The sequence below is a fragment of the Diadema setosum genome, chromosome 4 (assembly GCF_964275005.1).
Source record: "Diadema setosum chromosome 4, eeDiaSeto1, whole genome shotgun sequence".
In the NCBI taxonomy this organism is placed as follows: Eukaryota; Metazoa; Echinodermata; class Echinoidea; order Diadematoida; family Diadematidae; genus Diadema; species Diadema setosum.
Window position 1 is genome coordinate 43,508,327 of NC_092688.1, and position 18,715 is coordinate 43,527,041.

The 18,715-nt window shown below is 36.5% G+C and overlaps 1 protein-coding gene across 3 annotated transcripts; it reads right to left on the reverse strand.

The window, feature by feature from the left end:
* Positions 1-835: 835 nt before the first annotated feature.
* On the reverse strand, positions 836-18,144 carry LOC140227307 (uncharacterized). 3 transcript variants are annotated; one of them, XR_011901036.1, is made up of 9 exons: positions 18,052-18,144; positions 16,503-16,587; positions 15,690-15,739; positions 13,050-13,157; positions 12,248-12,381; positions 11,141-11,213; positions 2,324-2,383; positions 1,555-1,574; positions 836-1,071 (listed from the first exon to the last, which is right to left on the reverse strand). XR_011901036.1 is itself a non-coding variant. In XM_072307727.1 (6 exons), the coding sequence occupies exons 1-6, from the start codon at positions 13,454-13,456 to the stop codon at positions 1,007-1,009; spliced, it is 738 nt and encodes a 245-aa protein (XP_072163828.1). In that variant the 5' UTR covers positions 13,457-13,491; the 3' UTR covers positions 836-1,006. The 3 variants fall into 3 exon arrangements, 1 of the variants encoding a protein (XP_072163828.1); XR_011901037.1 differs by lacking the exon at positions 18,052-18,144 and adding an exon at positions 17,162-17,267; XM_072307727.1 differs by lacking the exons at positions 15,690-15,739; positions 16,503-16,587; positions 18,052-18,144 and having other exon boundaries at positions 12,269-12,381; positions 13,050-13,491.
* Positions 18,145-18,715: the final 571 nt, after the last annotated feature.

Sequence of the window (18,715 nt, forward strand, 5' to 3'; positions counted from 1 at the left end):
TAACTTTGCCACCAATGGTAACAACCATGGCAACAATACTCAACAGCCAATCAAAATCAAGAATTCCATGGAAGTTACCATTAGATGGCAAAGTTACCATAATTGTAACTTTTATGCAACAGGTCCCTGATCTCTGTCTTTTTTCTTTTTTTCTTTTTTAATGAATACACAACATAGTCACGTAGGCAAGTTAAACATCTATGGAAAGGGTACACCTGGTACAATTTTTCTGATGAAAAAAACAAACAAAACTTTTGTAACCTACTAAAGGTGTAGTACAATGTATAATCACTAAAAAAAAGCATGTTAAACATTTTATTCCTCAGTAAATAAAAAAATAAAAGAATGAGTTAATGCATGATTAACATGTCAACCCAATTCTATTGTCTATACCAATACACAAAAACACATGGGCCAAACTATCCAGGTGCACAGGCAACACAGATAGAAGACAGGTGTAACGGGGGGTAGCGAGCCATCAGGGTGCAGTCCAAGGAAGGCACATGGAGCATGTAGGGCATCTGTGGGCTGCTGGCATGACAGAGGCACGAATGGAAGCAGGAAAGAGTCAATGAACTGCTCCAGGTGGGCTGTGGCCCGCTGGAACTGTCAAGGGGATGACTGTCAACATACACAAGGTAGACAGCAGGAACAGAAGGCAGGGGTGTGGCTGTACTAAAACTTGGCTAACAACAAGAGAACAATACTCGAGTGCATCATCAAGCCACAGCTAAAGAGGTGTATCCCGTCCCATGGGTGACATGTGGTAGACATTGTCAAGCTGCCAGGAGGGAAACTGCTGGTAGTGACACACAAAAATTATGGCAATACAGGACCAAGATGAGCATCAGATGTATCCAGCAGAACAGTCAGGGAGCAGACATCATCTTTGTGATTGGAAGTGCCAGGGGCAGCAGTGAAGGGCACCCTGTGCTTGTGGTCAGGTGCACAGACTTGGGCACTACCTGGGTTTTGCGTCACTGCTAGGAGACCAGCGTCCATAACTTTAGCCACAGAAAGTGGACCATGCGCATGGGCAGCACCTTCTCTCTTGTGAAGTCTGTGCACTGCCTGTGATAACAGCAAATGGGGAGTTCCATTGTGTTGAAGTCTTCAGTACAGAACCAGCAGTTTTCTTTCATAATATCTGAATTTCATTATAACTGAAATGGTAAATAGGCATTCCATATTGCCTAAGTGATTGCACACTATTTTGAACAAGTCACATAAATTATTCTTTCTGCTTTTACATTCATAATGAAAATTGTTTACCGCTCTTGGTGATACTACGAAGTGAAGAGGCAGAAAGTTTCAAGACACTTTGAAGTTATCCCTCTAGTAATAGCGTGCTGAATAAAGTTTAATCCAAGATTGACAGTCATCAACACAGTTGAGGAAGATGTGATCCACAGGTGGTCTGATTCATTAGTTTTGTAAACTTGTAAACCAGTAGACTCTTAGTTTGGTGTCATACCAAAAATGCAATGCAACGTTGGTGGGTTCTCTCCATTCACCAAAGCCTCGCCAAAAAGACGTGCATACTCTTACCAATGCAAACTATTGTTCTTCCGACACTGCTGAAATACAAGCATAAAAACATGTTGGTGGAATGGAAGAAAAGCATAAATGTTCGCCAGTATGATGAATGTTATAAACTGTTTACTTAGCGTATGTATTTCAGACTTATACAGTGTACAATCAATTTCATTTAGTGATAACTTATGAATGCAAGTGCACTGAAACATTACAGTATAACATTAGCTTTTCTATCATTTTTAATGTTTATCTTATAATCACATGTACTTATTCTTTTTACAAGCATATGCCCAATAAATTAGTGCATGCATATCATGTATTTGGTTCAAACAGAACTGGAGCTGTAATTCTATACCTACTATTGTACAAGAAATGACAAGTGCTCAAAAATAATTTCATATATGCCAGAGCTGTACACTAACTAAATTTTCCTGCTGGTTCATTCATGAGGAGTTACTGGTGTGACAGTGGGTCTGGAAAACCATAGCTGCGGCACTGAAAAGCATGCAATATGAAATTGATCAATAAATAGTTTCTGACACCAACTTACTGTGAAATAAATTATTAGAAAGATTTCAGAAAGTGAATGATTTGAAAACTCTGTTCATATATTCTTTAATGGACCACATTTCATTAAGCTTCAGAACACACATTCTATATTAATTACACTTGTACTGAGTAACTGAACGCTGAGTAAGATTGAGGCAGCCTTTCCCAAATGTTATAATACCTATATAACAGGATATAGAAAAAAATGGGAGAGTGGAAGACCAAAAAAAAAACTTACCTTTTAAGACAGCTGGATGAAAGCATAGACATGTCAGGCACAGAGACAGACCACTTCAACCTACATCCGGCAAAACCAAAACCATAAAGATGTAAGATGCAATAATCCAAAACTCACCGGGTATGTGTTATTTCACCAGCTCCAAGTACGATATCACTGGCTTGCAAAGACTAATATATCGTAGCAATCACTTAATCCAAAAGCTGTGCTACACCTGCACCACACACATGAGAAAACCTGTGCTGCACATGATCAATTAATGTCACTCTTTGTTTTTTAAATACAGCATGAAGTACTCATCGATATACAATATATCACGTGAATGCACATCAGGATTTCGCATAAGATACACAACTCTATTTTCATTACTTTCTTTCCATTGATTCTTCCGCTCTTTTACCACACAGTAAAACAAGCTTATCCTAATGAGTACTTGACTTTCTGAATAAATACAGGACCCTACATCACACTTTTGAAATGATCATTATACAAAATCAAGGTTCATAAAATGAAAGCAACAATTTTTTTTTGGCAATGTTGTGTTTCTGTTCTGCATCAGTTATCATGTCTTTTCTCTGTATGTTCTATTTGAATCTTATACCTGTTCCATTTTGTTTTAATTTTGTTCTTTCTCAAATTTGCATGCAACAATGAAAACATTTGCAAGCTTTAATTTTCAGACAAAAGCAACCTTTATTAGCAATCAGTTTGTGAAACAGGATTTGTATAACTATCTGGAATTGGTGTTGACACAGCTCACTCAATATGTTATTGCCACTACAGTTGTAGTACACTTGGGTCTAAACAAGAGTATCTATCGTTCATTTTTGCAATGCCACAATTTTTGTCTTTCCCTTTCACCATGTCACACATTACCCCCCCCCCCCAAAAAAAAAGGAATAAATCAACAAAAATCAAAGATCATTGTTTTTGTCATATTTGTGTGTTGTCTGTTCAGTTGTCTTTATGTTAGTCTTGTCAATTTTTGTTCTGTAATGCTACTGTTTTCTGTTCACTAGTCTTGCTTATGTTGTTCAGATCTCGTTTTCATATTCACAAGCATATTTTCAGTGGATCCTTCAATTCTTTGCACTTTTAGTCATTGCATATTATTTCACATCAATCATTGGGTAGGCATTGTAATGTATCAATATGATAAGGTGTCATTATTGTTGTATACTCTACACATCTTACATTGTTGCACTTACCTTATTCTCTATTATAGAATCTAATATATACAGCTGAATCATGACAAATGAAAATACATTCAATGTGATTTCAGGATATGTGGAATTACTTTAAATAAACTTCCAATGTTATTCACAGAAAGAAAATTCATTAAAACTGAATTCTAATAGCCTCATGATAACTGTAATACACTGGAATAACTTCAGTGAGAAGTGCATCAAAACCAATGCTATATACATGATCAATCAATGTATCACCTTCTGTAGTAGCATCAAGTACATGCTGTTGATATCCATAAGAACACATCAATTTATGCACACAAGAATCACTTGAACCTTGTCTGAAATTCTCATTGAAGTCACCCATAACTATGCATTTTGTACTTCTTTGCTGCAATTCTATGAGCAGTCTCTTTAGTTTCTCACAAAATTCTTTTTTGTCATATCTAGGAGGTCTATATATCACTGAAATGATAAAAGAAGGGCAAGTTATTGCAAATGTAATACATTCTAGATTGTTGACATGTAAATCTAGCCTACTAATAGATCTGATTTTACTGTACACTGCAACTCCACCATGTTCTTGATTTTTCAGTGCTGAAAATAAGGGACTTTCATCTGAATAAGATTTAGACCGAGGCTGATTGTACATTATGAACTGATCTAAATTCACATCAAAAATGTCATCATTAAGCCAAGTTTCAGTTAAACAAATAATATCAGAATTTCTAAATAGGAAATTTGATTGGATATCTTTGAAATGTGCTTTAAGACCTTGAATGTTATGTAACATTATACTCATAGTGGCAATGGAGACATTATTGTCAATGTTCATTTCATCAACAAATGTTGGCATGTTCTCTAAACTTTCTTTAACAGCTGAATTGCAATACATAACTTTTGGATCAAAATCTTCAATTGTTAGTCCACATAATGATGTAACACGGCTAAGAGCTACATATGCCTGTCCAGGCAAAAATATATTTTTCAGAGAAACAACAGCTTTTTCCATTGTCATGCCTTGTACTTTATGTATTGTGCATGCATATGCTAATTTCAAGGGAAATTGTTTCCGAGTATATTTTTTTCCAATGGATTCCTGTTGCATTTCTATTGACTGAGTTCCTACTTTATTGTTATCAAATTTCACCAGCACACTTGTTGGTCTTGCATTTTCATTTACCCTTACTATCTCAGTTACAGTGCCAATGCAGCCATTTGATAAACCTTTAGTCACATTCACATTTTTAATAAGCATCACTCTAGAATTTTCAGCAATCCAAAGATATGCTGGCAAAGAAGCTTTAGTACATCTCCGTGGTTTGTCACATGTTTTGTTTTTACCCGCATCACTGAGTTCAGAATCTTCTGCATCAATACAGATGATATTTGTGCATTTCTTGTGAAGCATTATTTTATTCCAGTCATTTACTTGTTTGTTTGAAGAATATATATGCAATGCATCCTCACATTGTTCTCCGGTTTGGCATGATTGAAGAACTGCTATATCATTACTAGACAATTCATCTTCCTTTTCTTTAATCCTTAATTTGTTCAAAAGAATGGCAAACTCTGCATCATCCTTTTGTCTCATTATTTCTTCCAAGTTAATTACACAGAAGTTGTCTTTCCATAAAGAACTTTGCAGTGTATCTTTATACAAAGGAGTACCTTTTACTGGGGGTAACTGATAGAAATCTCCAACTGCAATAACTGAAACCTTTCCAAATGGAGCATCATCACGTGTCTGCTTTATTTGCCTTAAACGTCCATGTATATACCACAATAGCTTCTGATCAACCATGGATATTTCATCAATTATAAGTATCTGTAGCTGACCCAGCTGACTACGTAGATGACTTATCTTTTCTTCTCCAAGGGGTTGGTAGGGTAGTGTAGCAGAAATGGGTATGGACAAAGCATTATGAATAGTACTACCATCAATGTTGTAAGCTGCTATTCCAGTTGGAGCTACTTTCATAATTGAAATATCATCTGGATTATGCATCATTCTACTAAGAATTCTTCTCCCTTCATTGCATATGCATTTGACAAGATGACTTTTTCCTGTTCCAGCACCACCAGTCACAAATATCTGAAATGATGTAGGTTCTTTTCCGTTAACTCTGTCAAGACACCATTGTCGTATTTCGTAGAAAACCTTCTGCTGCTTGTTATTTAAAGTTCTTAGTAAGACATTACTGACTTCTCTTGAAATGCTATATGATCGAAATTCTATGCCATATGACTCTTTCTCCTGAGATTTAGACTCAAGATCTGGGATTCTAAATTCATTGCCAGCATCTTCAACTTCTTCACGGACTTTAGCTGTTTCATGTCTCTCAACTTCGGTTTCTGGACAGAGTAATCCCCATGCATCTTCTTGTGGACCAAATTTCTCAAGATACTCTTGTGCTTGATCAATTGTATCAGCATTTTTTTCATACTGACAGAGATTTCCATTTACAATACTTTTGACACTTTCCAGACTCTTATGAAACATTCGAACAGATCCAGTTTGATAGAATTCCTGATATGTCAAAAATTGGTCAGGTTTTAACTGTTTATCAGTGCGAAATGGCAAAAATAGTTGCAGTATACTCTGATAATATTTTTCTGGGCTTACGGTTGGTGAAAAACGAGGATATCTCACGACAGCATCATTGGTTCTTGATCGTTTTTGTACATAGCCCAGCTGATTTCTCAATTTGAACACATTCTGTTTTTGTTTCACACCCTTTATATCAGATTCACTGAGTAGTCTATACTTTGAACAAAATGTGGCTAAACACATATTTTCAAATTCAAAACCATCAGGTCGGGCTTTATATTTATCAATTCTGTTTGGCATCCATGGACTCCTATCATCATCGTCTCGTCTGCTTTGAATAACGCACAATGGTAAACTCATTCTCACGGGGTTAGGTCCAACAGGTATAAACTCTACTTTTCTTGAGCATTCTTTCAATCTCAGGCTACAAACACGAAACACACTTTCTTGCGCTGAAACTTCACGGTTTTGCATATACACATGTCCTATTTCTTTCATACTTTTCCGAGCATCTTCATTGCCCTCTTTCATTTCACTTTCTGCATTTTTCAAGAGCAAACCCATCTCTCTTTCTGCTTTTGACATGTATGACACAACATAAACAATGCAGGCGTACTCATTTGTTATATACTGCAAATCCATATTGGCATTCCAAGCTCTGAGTAAGAATGGATTGTATTGATTCACCCATATATCTTTTGGATCTCTTCTCAAGACTATATCTTCTTTTGTAGCTACAGCATTGTAGGCATCTTCAAATTCCCTTTGACACATTCCAAGAACTTCAAAGAGCTGTCTAGCATCATCATAAGTCTGTTCCATACATGATGAATTCTTTACTGTAGACAGAATATCTTGAGCTTCATCTGTAACTTCTGGATTATCATTAGGCTTCACAACAAATGTTTTCTCAGAAGGTGGTCTTGGAAAATTAAACCTACAGGTAGTTCCTTTTTTCTTGCATGACTTTGAATGTTTCTTTGAGTGAAGCTGAACGTTCTTCACTATTTCATATAATTCCACATCTTCGTTCTCACATGGAATGTTGCAGGAAATGTACTTATCAACAAAATCTACAACAGTTTCATCTTTCTCGATACCCAAGGTAGGTGCATTTTCAACCCAGAATAAACAGTGCGTGTGTGGAGATCCTCTTTGTTGAAATTCAATTCTGTAGAAGTAGTCAATTATCTTGCCAATAGGTTCTGCGGCAGAAAGAATCACTTTGTTCAAAAATGCATGAAAGCGTTTGTCAAATATGCGAGCTACTGTCACTGGATTTGACTTTAATAAGTTACACTTATCTGTCCAATCAAGATCATTTGCTTTTCTTTTATCACCTTGCTGATTTAGCAATGTATTGATAACTTCAGGCCATCTCATTTCAGCTGAGGAAAATGATGCAAACCATGTGGGCTTTCCAAGTTGTCTAACCATTGCTAATACATCTTTCTGTGTAGATTGCCAGTATGGAGGTGTTCCCCGTATTTGTTTCAGAAATTTGTATCCTCTATTTGAATCCAGTATCTCATGAAGTTTTCTTGAATCTTTTAGATCTGAACATTGCACCGATATGGGATTATCTATTCCCTCTGAGCTTTTTCTAACAGCTATAGAAACACTAGAAAGTATTTGTTGCAGTTCATAAATACATTGAGCATAGAATATATATTCTGTATTTTTTGCAAATCTGTTGTCAACATGCATCAAACGATTATGTAAATAACGACCTAGTGTTACATCAGTGTACCTGGTATCATGAAATGTTGGCTGGCCTGTTGGAAATAGAGCAGGAAAACATTTTGCCTCATTACTCTTATCCATCAACAGTGATACAGGACTATTCTTTTCACAAGGTGCACAACATATAATATCATCGAAAAACTGATCAAGCACTTCTTGCCTCAAATCAACCTTCTGCAAACATGTGTCTAACTGAATTCCTTGTAATCGTCCATCTTGATCATCCTCTACATCATCGTCATCATCATTCATTTCACTTGAATCCAACGGTTTAACACAAGCTGTTTGACTATTTTTCTCTGATAAATCAGAGCTCCAATCACTATCTATAACAATATCAGAATACCACTTATTATTTTTCTTCAAATATTCCAATGCAGCAAGCACATTCCTTTTCTTCACAAACTGATATTCATAATGACCTTTATATGACAGTTTCCTCTTCAGTTTTACACGAATAAATTGATCATCAGTCTCTGGTCGAGGTAATATCTTTACAGTTTCATCTGTGCGTGAAGGTACACAGACTGTTGGGCCATGTACTCCATATTGTCCTCCTTTAGGCAGGTTCAAAATTTTCATAAATGGAATGTTTAGAGCAATCAAATGCGTTTCCAACTGATTCAGATTTGCAAGTTCAGCAGGAATGGTATGTAATTCTAAGTTATTTCGACAAGCTTCAGAAGGCATACTACCAACTACTAATTTCCTGTGGCAAGTGTAACAAACCCATAGAGAATTTCTTGGTGATTTAACGATTTGACAGTCAACATCGCAGTCATCACTGCATGTATGCAAGTACTCCTCTTTTATGCATTTCTGATCATTATATTTTGCTCTTCTGCACTTCAATACTTGGTTTTTGAATAATAATTTCAAACACACACAACACACATATTCAGGGCCATGTGAAACAATTTCCCTAAAATTTTTCAAAACATGATCACGATTTCTCATATTCATTTTTCTTCGCCTTTTTCGTTTCATGTTTCTCATCGCAACCTGCTGTCTGTACTCAGAATTTGTCTTGTACTTACTGTTTGAAATTTCTCTCATAATTTTCTTATATCTTTCCCTAAACTTGATATTGTTTTTATAATTATTTTTCTTCATTTTCTTAAGCCTTTCCCTGAAAGTGGAATCCAAAGAGTATTTGTCTTTTTGTCTGTTCTTCACTTCTTCTTTCTTTTCTAACCTGTAAGGTACATCTGTTTGATATTTTACTTTCTTTGCAGCTGCCTTTCTAACTTTGCGGAATAGAAAAGGCTGATCATCTGAAAAAAATTCTGTTTCTAACAGCCTTTGCTCACTTCTTTTCTTTTCTCTCTGTGCTCTCATTCGATCTCTATTTTTCTGTCTGGTAACATTAGCATTTCTTTTTTTCCTTTTTTTTTTCTTTTTAATAGTTTGCTTAGTAGTTTTAACTTCTTCAGATTCTTCAGTACGCCTACTCATTTTAACTTCATGTTCAATGTCATCCTCTAATACTCCATCGTTCAATACATTTTTTTGACGATCACTGACTTGTTTTGTAAGTTTTCTCTTTCTTGTCACAGGTGTTCCCATATCAGTAATGTTTCGTGGACATGACAAATTTTGGGAAAAACTTACAGTTTGGATCCTTGGACACACAGATTCTACAACATCATAATGATTGCCATTTGTGTGTTGCAAGTAAACACCTCTTTGTGATGTAACAATTCCAAATTGAAGTTTGCTTGCACCAAATAATTTCCATTTTGAACAGTTTTCTTCATATATATAAATATCAGCATCTAGTAGATTTGATAAGGCCATTATTTCCAATTCTGTAGCCCATGTGCCATTGTTGAATACTCTTTCCTTTGTAATGTATTTTACAACATCTGTGTATCCTGATCTTAAAAGGCTTACATAATCTTGCTTGTTTTGTAAAATATGCTTAACTATTGCTTTTCGAACACAACGGTGTGAATCTTCTTTGCCACATGTGACATATGATATAGCTCTGTAAAAGCAATTTCCATCACCAGTAATTCTATAGATAGTCAATGGTTGTGACAGAATAGTAATATCATCATTTTGTACCATGTGTTTTTGCATATCAGTATTGCCACATTGGTCATTAACTTTTACACCTAATTTCCAGCAAAACTTTTCTCTATCAGATTTATTCACAGGACTGTACTTGAGATTAATCCTTTTTTTATCTCCCACTTGTTTCACCTCAGATGCATCAACATCGACATTTACTGTCTGTTCACATGTGTTTTGTGATGGGATTTGTGTCTGTTGCACGTTTGATACCATTGTTTGTTTTGAAGTCATTTTCCTCACACCAACACTGCAACTCTTTAATGTTTGAGTTTTAGTAATTTTACACGATAAATCATAGCTTTCCTTCTTATTTTCCACAGCTGCATCTGAACTCACATGAAACACTGGTAATTTCTCACCCAAAGTACCAGATTGAACAGAAGTTACACTTTCCACAGCGTCAAAATGATTGCCTCCAGTGAACAGAATATATATGCCTCTCTCAGTTGTTACTTTGTTGTAGTAACCAGGTTTCCTTGCAGACAGTATTTGCCAATTTTCTGTTTCATCATCATACACATATATATCACGATCTAGCATATGTGCCATTGAACTAATATCAGTGTGACCAGCCCACGTTCCTAAATCCATCAATTTCTCTTGAAAAACAAAGTCCCTGACACTCTGATATTTCACTGAGTTTATTACTTTTTTAAATAAATCACCCGTTTCCAGTAAATGTGCCACATTGGATTTCCTGAGCATGAAATGGTTTTTCTCGCTGCCAGTAACAACATGAGCAATACTTCTGTAAAAGCAGTTGCCATCACCCATAACTCTCTTGATATTTACAGGTTTCCTCATACACAAATTTTCATTTCTATCGTGCACTGATTCATCGGCAGAACCACTGTAACTGAAATTCAATTTATTGCACAAAGACTGTTTGTCTACGTACGTAATCGGCACAAATTTGAAATTTCGATCTCTTCTTTCTGTTGTCTTCTCAACTGAAACAAATTCAACTTCATTCTCATTTCCATAGACATCACTGTTTACATTAATTTGGTTTTTCTTTGCTTCACTTTGAGTCTTACAGCCAACATTGTTAATCCCTTTAACATGATCATAATGTTTTAAAATGTTGCTATTTTGATCATTTGTATTCTTACATGCAGTATTTACTGGGTTTGATCTCTTGGAGCCACTAGTGGTCAATGCATTTTTCTTAGAATTTGATTGTAATACCAGACCGGTTAGTTCAAACTGAGTAGTATGTAAATCACATGCCATTGATTTTGCCAAATTCAAACAGTGTACCTGTATACCTTGCCATGATGAAATGCTAAGCAAGACACTGCAACCATCTTGTACCAAGTATCCATCATGACTTCTGGAATGAGAATCAAATACATAATAACCGTTGTCATGTGTAATGATTGCAAATGTACTCTCAGCAAAATTCATAAGACATGCATCATATCTGCACAGTTCTTGTTCTAAAGCTTGGCTCAATGACAAAGCACCAAAGTTGGACAAAATGTTTTGATTTCCATGCAACACTCCGTATTTTGACTCAGCATAAGTTATTTGAAAGTTTTCATCCAAAATATGAAGTTCCTTGGGTAATTCATCTATCATTACAAGCTCTTCATTCAGTGGTGAATCCTTCTTTATGTAATAATACAACTCATTCCCAAGTGTCAAAATCTGATCAAGATCACGAGGTCTCATTTCATTTCCATTCTTTGTTTGGGTGTAGAGAACAGCCACAAGGGAATTACATGCACATTGTTTGCCAGCAGTATAACCAAAACGTTGATCACCTTGATTAAAATTTCCTTGTGTAATTGTTTTCGTCCTGGGATATGATTGCCCTCTACCACATTCAGAACTCGAGAGTGAAACAGGCTTACAGACACATTCTTCAGTCTCTAAATCACTTGCAGCTGGTTCATCATCTAATACATGTACTGTCAATTCCTGTACATCATATGAATTATGGTGGTCAGCACTTTTTGCAGAATCATCATTCATTACTATGCAGTCAAATGGATTAGTATTTTGTTCACGTTCAGGCAAGAATATTGATTCATTACAAACTTCAGCACACTGTGTAGCTGAAACAGGTCGGTGACATGGAGAGTGAACACTAGCATCTGTACAAGAATTCACAGGGAACAATTCCTTCACTGATATTTGTCTGTCACTTTCAACATCTTTTCTTTCACTGTAACATGGGTTCAGTTCATGCACACTGTGGATTCTGTCACACTTCACTTTGGACATATCATTCAAGCCTGTGTTGTCTCTACTTGTGCATTTACTGTCCTCACGGTCAGATATTCCATTCTTACACAGCTTTCCATTCTTTGCTACATGTTCTCTTTCAGGAATTACATGTTTGACCTTTCCATCATTACGAACCTGTGAGTCAACATTTTTTACCAGTGGCACACTTTGTCTGTTGCGGATCTTCGTGAAACGACCTTTCTTTCTTGGTTGCCGTGCATTCCCACCTCCATAAAGCATGGTCACATTCCAGAGTTCTTTTCCAATGTCTGTGGAAGGGACATAGGCACATGTAGTCTGATCACCATTTGGTTCACAACATTCATTAGTCATATTAAAAGTGCTTCTAGCCACATCAGCCCAACTTCTCTGTGTTTTCGCACAGATTTGCTCAGTGTATTTTGCCATAACATGAGGTGACTGAACACACTTTGAATATACATTCAACACAGATTCAGTGTATACCTGCAGACTATCATTTCGTTCTGTGTCCAAGTTTGCATTCACATTTCGCTTCACAAGTTTACCAGGTTCTTTCTGCCTTCTTTCTAATTTTGATTTCTTGCCCTTGCTGGTCTTCGCTCTTTTTTGCTTTTCAAGATAGTAGGCTTTCATTGCTTTGCCAATGTAGGTCACACCAGGTTGGAGAATCACACCATTTACTGATCTCACTGAGCTCTTGTTATTGGTCTTGGTCTTGGGATTGTCAGTCATTGTTTGGGATGTTGTCACTTTTGTCTTCTCAATCATTTTTGTCTTCCTTGATTTCACAATTGTCCAACCATCATCAACTGCAATTTCTAATGGCTGGAATTGCCTCTTGGTCAAATTTGTAATGAATGTCGAATCTGATTCATCTCTGTCACAATCTGCTCTTTTCTTCACACGCATATTTGTCATTTCTGAAATTCCAAGTTTGTCCTTTCTCTTCACATACCTCTTTTTCAGTCTCTTGGTTGATTTCTTCCACTGGTTGCTCTTGCATGATGAATGTGAAATATCAACACCAAAATCATCTTCACCAATGTCTTCGAGAAGCTCATATCTGTTGAAATGACAGGGAATGCCAACTTTGTCAAAGATGCGATGGGCAATATTATTGCTTCCACATGCTGAACATATCCAAATCAACCTTGCATCACACAGTCTAGCCTCAGAAATGGTTCCTGTACACATCACATGGAACTGTTTGCCACAATCCTCACATGGTACTTTGCTTTCATTTTCATTGATCACATTGCAACATGCACCACATTCACTGACCTCTAGATTTCTCATCAAGTCACAACTTTGGAGGATATCTAGGATATCACTAATAATATCCTTGAATTCACTTGCTTCCATTGTCAAACTATATGGCCTTAAATCTTTAAACTTATGCTACAATATATCAATCAACTGTTCAATTAATATACTTCTTGAGTCCGTATACCTCTATGAATCACGTCTACTCCACTAGTATTATGATTTTATTTTAGCACTATTGCGTTTACAGTAGTGTCTTGAAACCTGCATGTACTAGTACATGTGTACTGTACTGTACAATGTGCTTGCAATGATGCAACACCCGGTCCTTTTTTACCAACAGATGCCGTTTTTTGTCTACCAAGCAAAATGTGTGTGCTAGTGCTATGTACTCAAAATTTCTTTTGTACTTCACTGTATAAGTCAATCAATAACACTGAAGCAATTTGTTTCTACCAACATGTGGCGCTCTTTGTCTGTTACGTGCTGGTAATAGTTACTGTGGCAGTTGCAAGAATGTGATTACTACACTCACACTTGTTTGTCTATTTTTGTGTTTACCGAGTTTGCTACCAGAATAACAGGTGTGATTTTTTTTTTAAATGTTTATAAAATAACAATACACTACTTGTATCAGTCAGGTCACTTTAATATGAAAGTGAATATGAACTACACACAATATTTTTCTTTCCCCACAAGGTATATATCTTTATAAGCACATGTACATGTACAATGCCAAAGTCAATCAATTCTTCCACAAAATCAAGACTTCTTTAATACTTAACCCTCAATGTTGTGTCTAATATACTTTTCCAAACTCTTTTTTTGTTTAGTTGTTGAAGTTTCTCTGTGTTTCCTTCAGGTATCTTTGTTTTTCTCAAGAGTCTAATAGTTACACTTTGGCTGTCAACCACAACTCTGTGACTTAAAAGCTTTTTGCAATGAAAATGAAGTATACAATATCTGATGAAAAATAAAGACAATTTGACTATTAAGTACACACCAATGGTATTCAGATAATAGCATAAAATATACACAGATGAGATCCAGATATGATTCAAGACAAGTTTCAGATACAACTGAAAATGATATTCAGAAACGAATGGAGATATGATTTAGATATGATTCCAAATGAGATTCAGATACAATTAAAGATAGATTCAGTGCCTAAGGGGATTTGCACAATCACACTGTCCTCAGACTATTTTCCTAATGTAAAAAAAAATTGTAATCTATCATTTCAAATTACTTTCCCAAAGCTTGTACTATCAAAACTGCAAGTATATTTATTGGTTTTAGTGAATGGAAATACCCTCCTACTAAATTACTTTTTATTTTGCTTCAACCAGTTGATAGCTTTCTGAATTATTTTTGACTTCAAAATTCAGTTGAGAATTTACAAAATCGCATAAGTGTTTCCCTTGCAATCAGCTTCTTTAATGCAGTCACTCAAAAACTTCACTTATATTTCCTGGTTCATGTCTTCACGTACACTTTCAAGAAACAATTAGTCAATCAACTTTCCTCCACACACAATCAATATTGACCTGTATGTACTACAGTTTATCCACAAATACTCAATGTGTATACAAAACTAAAACTCTTATAATAACTGAAGACACACAACTTCAATTTAAGAGTTTTGAAATTTGTTGCTTCTCCTCTCTGGTTTACAATTCAGTTGAATTTTCAGTTCAAGTTAATTTCTCGGGCCTGGTAACCCGGATTTTGATTTTATATCTCGGGCCTGGTAACCTGGATTTTGAGTTTAGTTCTCAGGCCTTGTAAGCTGGACTTTGAGTTTACTTCTCAGGCCTGGTAACCTGGATTTTGAGTTTATTTCTTGGGCCTGGTAACCTAGATTTTGAGTTTATTTCTTAGGCCTGGTAACCTGGATTTTGATTTTAATTCTCAGGCTTGGTAACTTGGATTTTGAGTTAATTTCTCAGGCCTGGTAACCTGGATTTTGAGTTTATATCTCAGGCCTTGTAGCCTGGATTTTGACTTTATCTCTCAGGCCTGGTAACTTGGATTTTGAGTATATTTCTCAGGCCTGGTAACCTGGATTTTGAGTTTATCTCTCAGGCCTGGTAACCTGGATTTTGAGTTTATATCTCAGGCCTGGTAACCTGGATTTTGAGTTTATTTCTCAGGCCTGGTAACCTGGATTTTGAATTTATATCTCAGGTATGGTAACCTGGAGTGAAGGGCTTGGATGGTTTTTCAGATGAAATTTCAATGGAATTCACTGGATGAAGATGTAATGATATGAAATGGAAAATGTGGGTGAAGAAAACAATACAACATAAAACAGACACAAATATAAACACACTTTCAACAAGAACAAACAAATCTCTATCCACAGCCTGCCACTCCCAGATCCTGCATAAAGACAAAACAATAATAGATATCTTCTTAACAGTTATCTATCAATGTAAATCAGTAATAACACTGAAAGCATCTTACTCTCAAAATCAATTGTATACCATAATTGACTTGAACTAGTATAAAGCAAATCAACAAGCCCTCTTTTCTTACCTCCAATAATTACATATTTTGGACACAATATGATATAAACAATTGATATGAATTGGGATCAAGGCTTACCTTTCTCACGAGTTTAAAATCTTTGTTGAAAAAGATATTTACTACTACTACTCGTTGTAATATTTTGAAAAACAATGTGGATTGCGCAAGGAGGTGACATATGTGCACAACATCACATCTAAGCTGACTCAATAGAGACTCAATCCCATCATATGCTGGCTCACAAGACCTTACTAGTCATATTAATAAAGTACATTGTACATTACATTGCGAATGTGGTCCTAGAAAAAATCACAAAACATACCCCTTAACTACAGGATAAACAACTATAATATTGACTATAGATATGGTCTAAAGGACTCATCACAGCCCCTCATCACAGTGTGTGTTATATACGCCACTGACACCTGCCATAAGTTCTTATTATTCTTCAATAGAGTTTTTGATTAGGTGAATGTGAGAATGTGACGCCAAGTCTTAGCGTACAGTATGTCAATGCGTCACACCTGAATGTTAGCCGCTACTAAATACATTACGATTTCACATGTCACACCTTGTGGAATGCTGTCAAAACATCAGGACAAATAATTTTACTCACAGGATAGTAACTCACTGGGACATGCTGCCAAAATCAGTCGTGAAGGAACTGGACTCAACAGAATCAAGCCAAAATAGATGCCCTCCTGTCAAAAAAAAATACAAAGTCCCGATACTCAGCCAATCAATTACATTCTCAGTCACTACTGCAATATAAACAAAATATCAAGTTGACATACAGTAGAAACTTGCTCAAAGTGGGCAGGCAATACAAGACTAACTGTCTTTCCAGAAGCCCAACAACACAAGTCAATATAGGTGAATGTGCAGAAGGCAGGCTGGTGCCTGCCCTTGAGTGCAACACATGTAGAACTCTATTAGAACTGTAACACGTTAATAGAAGGCCCTATAGTAATATATATGCAGAATTTGTGACTTGTTTCTGAACTTCAAACACTTGTAATATATATTGTGTCTTGACAAAATGCCAGATAAGTATCCTGGGATAAATTATGTGGATTTTAAAACATGAAGCATGGTGAAGACTACAAGGTACATCAATGCACTGCATCAGCCAGGCCAGGCACCAAGACATGATTGCATATGTAGCATTTACATGTAGGGTTGAGGGTACCACGTATCCGTCACCCTAAGGATCTGTAACGTTAGCTTGTTTATTCAAAAAATATAACACAAATCCGCCTAATTCCTACATTGTACCTCAAATATGCCATAAATACTGCAGTTTTGAATATCATGACCGTCTCGTTGATAAAGAATCTCTGTTTTAAAATAGCGCAATTATAATGCGTGCGTTCCATTTTCTTCGCGCAGCTACAATTTGTAAAAAGGGAACCTTGCGATCGGCACCCCCTCCCCTTCATAGGTAAACACGTGAATTTCACAGCATAGGTAATACACGTGAATTTCACAAGCCATAGGTAATACATGTGAATTTCACAGCCATGCGTCGTTACTGAGCGGATGTGTAATTTTTAGCTTGGTTTGTTTGAGTTTGATTCTCGTTTCTTTGTTTTTATTGTCTTTATAGCTAATGACACTTAATCCTGCGAGTACCTTTTCGTTCTATACGCAAACAGCCGTGATACGCAGGGTGCCGATTAACTATACACAGCCCAGTCGCTGTACATGGTACGTCGGTTTTGCATAGCGTAACAGCGTCTGGTCGGGCTAGGTGCCGATGGGAAAGTGCCCTGCCGATAGGTGGAGCCCCAATCATACATTGTAAATGCATGTATGGGACTATGGTACTTGCAAATTGCACAACAGTCAAAGCTGACAAATAAAATAAGTGTCAGAGGCTGTTGCATCTCTCCACTGCTGCTGTAACTTATCAAAATCGTAATTTTAACTTAGCATTCATGTAATTAAAAAAAAAACAGGTTAACTGAGCACGAATTCCTCAAAGGTCATTGTGCTCTTTCGCACAGTTTTCGTTAATAATCGCAAGAGGAGTGTGACGACATTACCCATGTCATACGCTGCACCACGGAATTAATGATGTTCATACTGATGCTATGGCAAGCATGCAATTCGTCACTCTTGGTCTAGAAACCCAAGTAAAGACTTCTCTACAGCCCAATACTTACCACAGACGGCTTAAACTCACAATTTGTACTTTTCAATCCTTTAGTGAGCAGACAACGACGATTACTTTAGTCTGCAGCAATCGCAGAATTATTTTAGTCTGCAGCAATCGCAGATGCAAAAAACGCGTGATTCGGGTTCGATGAAGGCAACTGAGAAAAATTTGTGGCACTGACATACTAGTAATGGCTGGGCTGGGCGCATGCGCAGTGCAGTACAAAATGTATGTGACGCGACGTCCTATCTAGTAGTGCCGTATTAACCGCTTCCCAAAAATATTGGACAGACACGTACGCGCACGTGCATTATACGTACGCACAACTTATGCAATCAAAATTTCCCTTTTTTTCACACGGATCAGAGGTGCATTTCATAAAAGGAACTTGTCGGATAAAATGTCCGACAAGTTCAGAGATATTATTAGACTACAGGGCATTTCATGAAGCATTCTTGTCCGACAACTTGTCGGACAAATTAACTCCCAGCCAATCAGACGCAAGGATTCCAGTAGCTTTTAACATTTGATCGGACGAAATATCTGACAAAACGCTTCATGAAATGCCCCCAAGTGGGACCGTTTCATGAAATTTTTGTCAAATAATGATTTACACTGACAAACGTTGTTTTGTTTTTTATATGTCGTGGTTTCTCCCACATTTTAATATG

Excerpts from the sequence above, each read along its gene's own strand:
- LOC140227307 (XM_072307727.1), bottom strand. The coding sequence starts at position 13,456 with ATGGAAGCAAGTGAATTCAAGGATATTATTAGTGATATCCTAGATATC. Across the intron at positions 11,214-12,268 it reads ACAGACAAAGTGTGCCACTG|AAGTCATGATGGATACTTGG; the intron begins GTAAAAAATGTT and ends TTCTCATTCCAG. Across the intron at positions 1,575-2,323 it reads TCATCCAGCTGTCTTAAAAG|TGTCGGAAGAACAATAGTTT; the intron begins GTAAGTTTTTTT and ends GTATTTCAGCAG.